General features: G+C 40.1%; 1 protein-coding gene across 1 annotated transcript; it reads left to right on the top strand.

The window, feature by feature from the left end:
• The first annotated feature begins 10060 nt into the window (after window positions 1-10060).
• LOC121473116 (keratin-associated protein 3-1) lies at window positions 10061-10598 on the top strand. The gene has a single exon (XM_041725124.1). The coding sequence runs from the start codon at window positions 10099-10101 to the stop codon at window positions 10390-10392; it is 294 nt and encodes a 97-aa protein (XP_041581058.1). The 5' UTR covers window positions 10061-10098; the 3' UTR covers window positions 10393-10598.
• Window positions 10599-10963: the final 365 nt, after the last annotated feature.

The raw sequence follows: 10963 nt of genomic DNA, 5'->3' as shown, positions 1-10963 counted from the left end.
ATTGAGGAATTGATCTCTAGATCTACTGGGTCCGCTGTGATTAAAATGGGTGGTAAGACTGGCCACCGTGATCCACCATAAGCCACCACTTTCATCGGTGGACTGAGTGATATTTTGGGTCTTTAGGAATTAGTGTCAACACAGTGTTAAGGAACTGGAAATAAAGAATGGTGATTTATTTTTATTTTATTTAAAATAAATTAATTAACATAGAGTGTATTAATTTCAGAGGTAGAGGTCAGTGATTCATCAGTTGCATATAACACCCAGTGCTGATCACATCACATACCTTCCTTAATGCCCATCACCCAGTTACCCCATCCCTTTACCCCCTCCCCTCCAGCAACCCTCAGTTTGTTTCCTATAGCTAAAAGTCTTTTATAGTTTGCCTCCCTTTCTGATTTCACCGGTTCAACTGATTTAAAGATGTCTATTTGGGAAGCTGTGGGCTTTCAGAGTAAGCTCCTCTGTGCCAGGTGTTGTTCCTGTCTCGCTTCATACCCTCCCTGCTGTTCAGTTGGGTTAGTGATGCTCTGCAAACCACTCTGTCGGGATTCACCACTAGGGAGTGACAGAGGAAAACTGCAAAGCTGAAGAGGAAGAAGGCTCCTGCTCCTTCCTTTTTGCTTCCTTCTGCTTCATTGGGACTTCTTGTATGCTGGCAATTCCCAGGATTACCTCCTAGTAACACTGTTTGCTCCAGCAGCTGTAGAGCCCATCCAGAGAAGCATCTAAACCCAGCCTGCAGTTTTCTCAACACGTGTAGAACCTGCTTCATTGCACACCCCACTCAAAGTCACCAGCAAACCAGTTTTCCTGAAACATGTGAGTTTCAGCTCTACAGGATAACCCCCCTCCCTAAATTTCTAAGTGTTAATTCCCTCCCTCTTCCCTCAGAAAAAAAAAAGTATCATTTCCAAGGGTTTGCTACAGCTCCTACATCTGTAACATCTCGGTATCCCCTTCTAACCCTTTTAGTTATCTAACAACTTAGTTTAAAATTCTCCATATAAAATTCACTTGATTCAAATAATGGGTGTGATTCTTGTTTCCGAAGGAACCCTTACTGTTATACTCTTATTGCCTTTAAAAATTCAGATTATTTACTGAACCATTTGTTCAGACTTCCCACTTATTTTGATTAATCTTGGAAACTGACTGAAAAAAAATTAGTCTCTGAGCTTTGGAAGTGGCAACCAGAGAATTACATTATAGATCTGACAAGAATCTGATTGAAGAACTGGAAAGATTACTTGGCACCACTTAGCTCCGCAGTTAAGAAAGCTCTACCATTTCTGGGCAACCCGGTGGCTAGGTGGTTTGGCGCCACCTTCAGCCCAGGGCGTGATCCTGGAGACCCAGAGTGGAGTCCCACCTTGGGCTCCCTACATGGAGCCTGTTTCTTCCTCTGCCTGTGTCTCTGCCTCTCTCTCTCTCTCTCTCTCTCTCTCTCTCTCATTCATGAATTAATGAATAAACAAACAAACAAATCTCTACCATTTCTATTAAAAACCTTCTCTGTAAAGTGGGCTGTGCCATGGAGACCTGACAGCAGGTAGCCCTTTGTTAATTACTGACTTATCCCCAAAACCATAACTCTGACTTGAGAAACCTGCTTTCCATCATGATTATTCTATAAATGCTAATAGGCAAACTTAGTTTTAAAAGCCCAAGAATACAAAGGGATTTTGAGAAGCTTCAAGGGAGAAAATGTTGAGTCATCACATCAACTGAAGCATGAAAGCCTTAAGTGAGCCTGAGGATTGAGAGTTAAGTAATTTTGTTCTAATGAGGTTCGGAGAGACTAATCCAAGCACTAACAATTTGTTCATATTGGGGCTTTTCATTTCTCTCTCTTTTTAAAAGATTTATATATTTATTTTGGGGGGTAGATTTTGTATGAGCAGGGGGAGGGACACAGGGAGAGGAAGACAGAGAATGCCAAGCAGACTCCATGATGCGCTCAGAGCCTGACACAGGGCTCCATCTCCATCTCAGGACCCCAGGATTATGACTTGAGCCAAAACCAAGAGCTGGACACTTAACTAACAGAGCCCCCCGGGCACCCTGAGGCTATTCATTTCTAAAAACATTCTTTTTTTCTCTTCTTGATTCTTACCTCACAAATACAAGACAGAGTAAAAGAATTGATATACTATGTGGGGATCCCGGAGTGGCTCAGCGGTTGAGCGTCTGCCTTCGGCGCAGGGCGTGATCCTGGAGTCCCGGGATCAAGTCCACATCGGGCTCCCTGCATGGAGCCTGCTTCTCCCTCTGCCTGTGTCTCTGCCTCTCTCTCTCAGTCTGTGTCTCTCATGAATAATAAATAAAATCTTAAAAAAAAAAAGATATACTACTTGACCTCAAAATCAAAAATTCTGGCTTTTACTAGAATAATATTGAAAACACAAATTTCAAGACTTTTACCTCTTAGTTTTTCAATATAGTATTTACCTTCGGTGGAAGAGACAAACTAAATCTTTTCCCAAAAGGATGAGAGGAGTCTTGGTCTGAAGGGAGCCAGAATAAAGTAAAGGTAGTATTGTTTTGTTCAAAAGATAAGATCTGTAAACCTGCAGAGAAGATGCCAGTAGGCTTATAACACTGTGGGATGGAGAAGTGAAGGAACTCAGGATTTTCAGAACCACTGAGGTTGTCAACCATGAGAAAGTTCAAGAAGAGTCAAGATGACTGATGTTTATCTAGAATAACAGCCAGGAAGATCTTGATGCAGGAGAAATTCATGGTTCCCCCCTTAGGGGGCATCCCTGGGGAAACAGGAGACAATACAATGAATCCTGAAGATAGAATTCAGGAAACTCTGAAGTTAGTATTTTGAACCTTCATTCCAATATTTACGGTTTTATTGAACAGAAGAGACAAAAATGAGAGAGAAGTACACAAAGGTTAGGAGTAGAAATTAGTATGGACCAGGGGCTGAGACTGGAAGTAAGCCAAACAAATATATTGTTATATTGTATTTGAGTACAGATTGTACACTCTGATCACTTGAAAGACATTTTTTAACTGTAGGAAGGGACAAAAAAAGGAATCAGAAGACCTAAATGAAAATCCCAAATTTACCCAATTTTATCTTGGGTAAGCACAAAACCCTATTGACTGTTAGGGGACTAACAATGCCCAGATACACAAGAGTCAGGAATAAAGCTGAGAAAACTAGGAAGAAGGCTGCCCAGGATGATGTTTTACTCCATTTAGGTGGTTGCTCCTTCTTTATCTAACACATCTGCACTCTAAAAAATCAAAACACTCTTAATATTTGTAGGAATTTTTTTCCACATGTGATGTTCCTCACCTCTCTGTTCTTTTTCTTTCTTCACATACTTCTTCCCAACCCATCAAGAGCCAAACTCCTGGGGTGCCTTGGTGGCTCAGAGATTGAGCGTCTGCCTTCAGCTCAGGTCGTGATCCCAGAGTCCTGGGATCAAGTCCCGCATTGGAGCCTGCTTCTCCCTCTGCCTGTGTCTCTGCCTCTCTCTCTGCGTCCCTCATTAATAAATAAATAAAATCTTAAAAAACAAAAACAAGAGACTAAACTACTTGAAAGTACACCTGTGTCCTGCCATCCCCAAGTCCCCTAAATCCCCTAGTACAGTGCAAAGCAAATAGCAGGGGCTCAACAAAGATTGGCTGAAATAAGCCAAATAATTCAATTATTTGAAATTTGAAAATTTCAAATTTTCTCTTGAAAAATATAATAATCAATAATGGAGTGATTATGGATTAGTATACACTGATTAAGAACACAGACCTTGGAGCCAGAGAGCTGGGGTTCAAATCCCAACTCCACTATTTACCAGTGGCTGGGGTTCAAATCCCACTCCACTATTTACCAGTGGCTGACCCTGAACAACTTATTCTCTCTGTGCCTCAGTTTCCCTCATCTGTAAAACAGAGGATACCTTCAATACCAAGCTTTGGACTGTTGTAAGAATTAAATGACATAATACATGTAAAGCACAGAACCTTATCAATTAAATGCTAATAAGCCTTTGCTGTTATCATAAAATCAGCTGTATATTATAGTAAACTAACAACTGAAGATATGTTTTAAAGTTATCATGTCAGCTAATATTTAAATACATAAAGATTTAATTATCTTAATTTTTAAAAATTTCAACTACTTACAGGAGCTGTTTGGAAATCCAGTAGCTATTTGATTCAATCCAGTAATCAGATTTGTCTAACCAATGGACAAAAATATCTAATTCAAAATAAAATTATAACTATTTGGTGACAATAGCTATTTGGTAACTAATTATTTGGTAACAATGGTTATAATTTTATTTTGAATTAGATGTTTTTGATTTGATAACAAATAATTATTTGTTATCAAATAATTCCAAGGATAAAAAGCCCAACTTTTACTATAGAATAATTGTGTTTAACTATCTCAATCTTCAATTTCACACAATAAACAGCTGGAAATTTTATTTTCCCAGTGCCTGCATATATTCAAATATATTCAAATTTTACTGGAAATCTATTTCCCAATCAGGTTAATTTTACTTAGCACATATACTTTATACTTTCCTTAACTGTGTATAATATCCTATAACTATCTGCACATTCCATAGCCCACAATAATGAATCAGAATTAACCCCCCAAGAAAAATAGGCAACACTGCCAGCCAGCATAAGCTGGGCTAAGCTTGTGTGTGCCGTGTGCCAGAGTACTGTGAGGGGGCTAGCTGCCCTGGCATGTTGCATTGCGATCATACACGTCCACATGAGACAGAGTGGAAGGGCTCATCCCTTTTAAGTCAGTATCAGCTGTCTTCAAGTCGCAAAACATTACTTCCATTTAAAAGAAACCCAATCAGCACAGGTTAATAAGCCGGCAAGCACTTATCTGTCTTGGCTATAACGACACACTAGAAAATCTCTGGAAAAGGCCCCAAAAGTACACCATTTAACCCAAACCCAGAATCCTTTCCCTGCCTGCTCAGCAAAGAATAAAGCGGACATTATACAATGAAAGGACTGATGCCAATAGCAGTCCTGAAGCCAGATACTTTTTTCTTCCAACTGCTATTATAAAGGAGTTCACCAGAAATAGAAAAGATCATGCAATTCAGAAAACAAAGACTGAATGTTTTTACTTACAGGCATTTTTATTAGGATGACAAACTGAAAAGGCTCCTAATGCCTGCTTGTGTGAAGGAATGAAGTGCTCCATCAGGCTTAAAGAAAATTGAGTTGCCTCGAAGTGTGAAATCTCCCCACACTGACATTCTTGCTGACTCGGGAGGTGCTGTCATGGGAGGGTTTTCCCAACAGCACCCTAGAAATCCAGGATGTTGGTAAGGCACACAACAAACTGTGACTAACACACATAAAAGTGACCTTTCATCCTAGGCCGAGAACTTAGTAGTAAGCACATTCTGTGTCTGGGTGTTGGAGCCTTCTGTGTCTTCAGCCCTGCTACCTCTCATGGGCTTCAGGCTGCTCATCCTGCAGGTCCTACAATGACCTCATCATCCCCCACTTCCCACCACTCCAGATGGCAGCTCTGTGGCTCAAGCCCCCTCTTACCTTACGAGTAAATCTGAGACCTAAATATGATCCTTGGTTTCTCTCTCCACATGTCTTCTTGATCAGCACAACCTATCATCTCTACTTTCAAAAATGTATCCCCAATTCTTCCAACTCTTACTGGTTTATCAATCACTGGCATCACTGTTCATCCTCTCACCTGGACCACTGATTGTTCTGTCTGTTTCCACTTTGACCCTGCTGCATCTCACTTTCCACAGAACATAACATGTTATCACCCCCTGCTCCAAAGCATTCAGTGCATTCTCAGTGTCTTTAGAATAAAACCTAAACTCTATTGAGCCTACAAAATCCTACATGGCCCGGCACCTACCTACCTCCATGAACTTCATCTACTTTCACACTCCTCGTTTGCCACACTCCAGCCACCTGGCAAGAGAAGTTACCAACTGCCCTGGCCAATGGAGTGCACTCCCTGCATCACCTCCCACCACTCTGTCACTTCACCATTTTATTTTCTTCTGGCACCTGTTACTTCTCATTGTCATTTCTTTATTTTTTTATTGCCTATCTTCCCCTACTAGAATGAATGCCCTGACCACAAGGCTCTTATCCGAACTGTTAACTTCTATATGCATAGCACCTACCATGGTGCTGGGTATTTTGCTGAATGAATTAACTAATTTAAAAAAATGAATGAATACAGTTTACAGTTGTGTAAAATTTAATCCCAGAAAAATGCTAATTTTTACTATAAATATGAAGAATTGCTGTTAGACAAGCTGTCATTCACCAGGTGTATGACTTTAAATCATTATTTATTATCCTTACACTCAGTTTTGTCTTCTGAGAATTAGGTGTATTAATAGTCCTGATTTTATAGGGTTATAAGAAATAAAGAAGAAAATGTGCACAAAACCCCGATGTTTATAGCAGCAATGTCCACAATAGCCAAACTGTGGAAGGAGCCTCGGTGTCCATTGAAAGATGAATGGATAAAGAAGATGTGGTCTATGTATACAATGGAATATTACTCAGCCATTAGAAACGACAAATACCCACCATTTGCTTCGACGTGGATGGAACTGGAGGGTATTACGCTGAGTGAAATAAGTCAATCGGAGAAGGACAAACATTATATGGTCTCATTCATTTGGGGAATATAAAAAATAGTGAAAGGGAATGAAGGGGAAGGGAGAAAAAATGAGTGGGAAATATCAGAGAGGGAGACAGAACATGAGAGACTCCTAACGCTGGGAAATGAACTAGGGGTGGTGGAAGGGGAGGTGGACGGGGGGTGGGGGTGACTGGGTGATGGGCACTGAGGGGGGCACTTGATGGGATGAGCACTGGGTGTTATTCTACTCTATTGTTATTTTGTTGGCAAATTGAACACCAATAAAAACTAAATTTATTAAATAATAATAATAATAATTTGTAATTGATTATGGAGGATTTAAAATAATAACCAGTAATATATATTCAATAATAAATTTGGCATTTTCTGGCAAAAAAAAAGAAAATGTTCATAAAATACTCAGCACTATGCTTAGCACTTGGTATATGTATTCAATAAATGCTACCTATTAGCAGAGGATAAGATGACCATATTCTAGTCATCTTAAAAACACAAATGAGTTTTATTGTGGAAACTGATGTGCCACCAGTGGTCCCCAGGAAATTGCATAGCGTGATGAGAAATCCCAGATATATCCCTTCTTCTCTATGATACCCTCTAAGACAGAAATCATACCCTCCTCAACACCCCCCATAGAACCACTGTCCCTGCCTTCAAATTATTTCCTTTCTACTGCTAGCATTTTAGTTAAGAAAACAGGCTCTAAAATCAGCTCCCCTTTTATAGTCTCAAGACTTTCAATAACCTGATCCTACCCTTCTACCAACTCATCTTGAGGGTTGTTTTCACTCTAGTCAGAACAGTCCCTCTACCACCATCCCCACCACCACCCTGATACCAAGTAAAAGGGAATATGGCATAGTGGTTGAGAGTGCAGAATCTGGAGCCAGACTGCTTGGTTTCAAATGCTAGCTCCATAACTTACTCATTTACTAGTTAGTTTGTCTATGCCCCAGGTTCCTCATCTGTAAAATGGCAAGGAGAGCAACATTGCGTACATCATAAGCTTGTGGTAAGAACTATGTAACACACATAAAGCACTCAGGACAAGGCCTAATATTTAGTAAGTAATGATGCAGCTGAGCCTTTACTCAAAAACTAGTTGTCTTTCTAAAAAACAAATCCAATCATGTCCCATATCTGTTCAAAACCTTTCATTAATTTCCTTGCCAAGAGGATGAAGTTCAAAGTCCTGAGTGTAGCATACTAGGAGCAGTGCAAATTCTTCCTACTGTGTCACTTTCCAACTCCATCTCCCACTGTTCTCCACAGCCTCCCCAAGTAAGGGAAATCCAGAATCCATGTTTTGTGCTTCTCCCAATCAATGCTTTTGCCATCCCATGAACGTACTGTGGCATTTTGTTTCCCTGCTTCACCTGTTGAAATTCTCTTACTATTCCTTTCTACCTGCTAAGCTCCTAATCATGGTTCTCTACCTACACAACTGCTACCTTCTCATGAAGTACTTCCCGAACCTTCCAGGTAAAGTCTGTGGTACCTACTTCTAAGCTCCCAATCATCTAGAAAACCTGAATGTACAACCCTGTGTTATCATTTGCCAGTTCACATCTCTGTGTCTCTTCTCTACAACCTCCTCAAGGTCAGGCACCTCTTTGCTTCTTTTTTTGTGTAATGTCTGACTTACAGCAGGTGTTCCATGAATGAGGTTTTGACTGGACTAAGAGATATCTATGGAAGGAATGTGGACAATAAGCAAAATTTTAGCAGAGGAACCAAAACCACAAAATCATTCTAGTAGTGGCTAAAATGGCTAAAATGAAAGCAATTTCATGTTAAGCATGCTTTCTTTTTCTTTTATTTTTCTTTTATTTTTTTTATTGGAGTTCAATTTGCCAACATATAGCATAACACTCAATGCTCATCCTGTCAAGTGCCCCACTCAGTTAAGCACCCTTTCGATCCATCTTCTTGTGATTTTGGCTTCTGATTCTTTTTTGTTGCATAATTTTCTACTTATTTTTTAAAGCCTAAGCCATTTTACATTAAAATGGGTCAAGGAAACATATTCTTTAAGATGTTCAAAGTAAAATATTTCTAAAGTTTTACTAGTTTAATGTTTTCCCTACTCTAAAGCAATTCTAAAACATCATAGTAAGTTTTACATCTTTATGTATTTAAATAATTCTATCATTAGGGTTTTAGTAGGCTTTTCTTTTTTGAAGATTTTATTTATTTATTAATGAGAGACACAGAGAGAGAGGCAAAGACATAGGCAGAGAGAGAAGCAGGCGCCCTGCAGGGAACCTGATATGGGACTTGATCCCAGGACCCCGGGATCACACCCTGAGCCAAAGGCAGATGCTCAACCATTGAGCCATCCAGGTACCCCAGATTTTAGTAGTTTAGATATTAACTTAGCAATCTCCCCCACCTGTGCTCTATAAAACACTAATCTGTGAAGCTAACCTATGGAAACTAACAAACAAAATGATTCCATGGCCAAGTAATTTTGGAGAAAAATACCTGTTATATCTCTTAATTGGAAAGTCAGGGAGCATTTTAGCATATTAAAGGCTCTGAAAGGTCCACCAATGAAGAACTCTATTTCTCAAATGTATTTACCAGATAACCCTATAATGTTCCATCAAACAGGTGTTCATGGAACTCATTTTAGGAAATATTGCACAGTTTAGTCTCTAAATGGCCCCACAAAACTGTTTTTTGGGGTCATCAACAATCTTAATCTATAACATCGTTGGTCTGAGTTTTGAACGGCATCTGCCACTGTCACTGTACAATTCCTGACTCCCATCTACCTGTCCCTGACAAGTTATTGTTTACTGTATGCATGGAGGGAACGGAAAGTAAATGATTTTTACAACTAAGAAAGTGTTTCTTTACACTGGATCAGAATCTCCTTCTCTACAGATCCCATCCATTCATCTTAATTCAGCTTCTTGGAGCCATGAAAAATAAATCTAAGACTTTTAGCACTTTTTCAGCCAGAAGACCTAAATTATCACATAGAATCTTTGGTTGCTGTTAGAATAGCAGTCAAAAAGCCTACTTATCTCTTCATCTGAAAAGCAGACAAAGAAATGTGGAGATGATTTGCAGATACCTAGCATACCAGGCCATCACTAATGATGTATAATGATTAGAGAATAATGACTCGGTGCCTTTGAAGACTGAAATGAAATGTCCTTGAGGTGACAAAGAGCCAACATGAAGAGTCCTAATTTGACAACAAAACAACCTAAACCCCTTTTATGAGGCAAAGAGTTTGTCCCAGGTAATAAACACTTAAGTAATTAGCTGGTTTTAATGGAAATAGCTATAAACTGAAACACAAGGAAAAAAATCTTGGTTAATAGGCTGACACCCAGGGAGGTGGGTATATAAGAGCCAGGGCAGAAGAGAGAAGCATTGAGACACCAACAGACTCCTCTTCTCAACCCAACGAAAACCCAACTCCTGACATCATGGCTTTCTGTGTTCCCTGCTGCTGCAGCGTCCCCACCGGCCCTGCCACCACCATCTGCTCCTCTGACAAATGCTGTCGGTGTGGAGTCTGCCTGCCCAGCACCTGCCCCCATGACATCAGCCTCCTTCAGCCCACCTGCTGCGACACCTGCCCCCCACCCTGCTGTGAGCCTGACACCTATGTGCCAACTTGCTGGCTGCTCAATTCTTCCCACCCAACTCCTGGACTGAGTGGGATCAACCTGACCACCTATGTTCAGTCTGGCTGTCAGAATCCCTGTGAGCCCTGCTAAGCAGCCATGTCTCTGCACAGGTGTGGGATGCTGCTCACCATCTGGCCTTCAACACCCACTACTACCTGTCTCAGGCTCAATCAATCCCAAGTCCCTGGGCCATGTTTTCATGAATTCACCCAACTTCTCCTCTCCTCTTTTGAGTGGAGTTGGAGACCTTCTTTCTGTCTTTTAGGCCATTTTACTGCTCTTTGAGATATAACCATTTTGACTATTCCTTAATAAACTTTATTCTGGCTTAGCAAATTTGGTCTTGTGATGATTTGTTCTCATGTTTCCTCTTGGCGAAAGTGGAATGCCTATCTAAACCTGAATAGCAGGTCATCATATCTAAGATTTATCCCCAGCAGAAGGAGCACATTTGTGGTGGAATCACTGAAAAATTACATACTAGCTCTTTGTGATGGGTTGAAAACTAAAAAATTCACTATGCCATTTTGTAGGATCTTTTTACTCAATAGGTATTTTTTGAAGACAACTACTATGCCAAGCCCTTTGCTGGAACCTGGAGATTAATATAATGTTTTTTAAATGTTTTACTTAATTTAATTTCCATTGTCCCTGAAATTGA

Source organism: Vulpes lagopus, chromosome 12, assembly GCF_018345385.1.
Source record: "Vulpes lagopus strain Blue_001 chromosome 12, ASM1834538v1, whole genome shotgun sequence".
In the NCBI taxonomy this organism is placed as follows: Eukaryota; Metazoa; Chordata; class Mammalia; order Carnivora; family Canidae; genus Vulpes; species Vulpes lagopus.
The sequence above is the reverse complement of the archived record's forward strand: the minus strand, read 5'-3'. Positions and strand labels throughout refer to the sequence as shown.

Coding starts and splice junctions, on each gene's coding strand:
- LOC121473116 (XM_041725124.1), top strand. CDS start 10,099: ATGGCTTTCTGTGTTCCCTGCTGCTGCAGCGTCCCCACCGGCCCTGCC.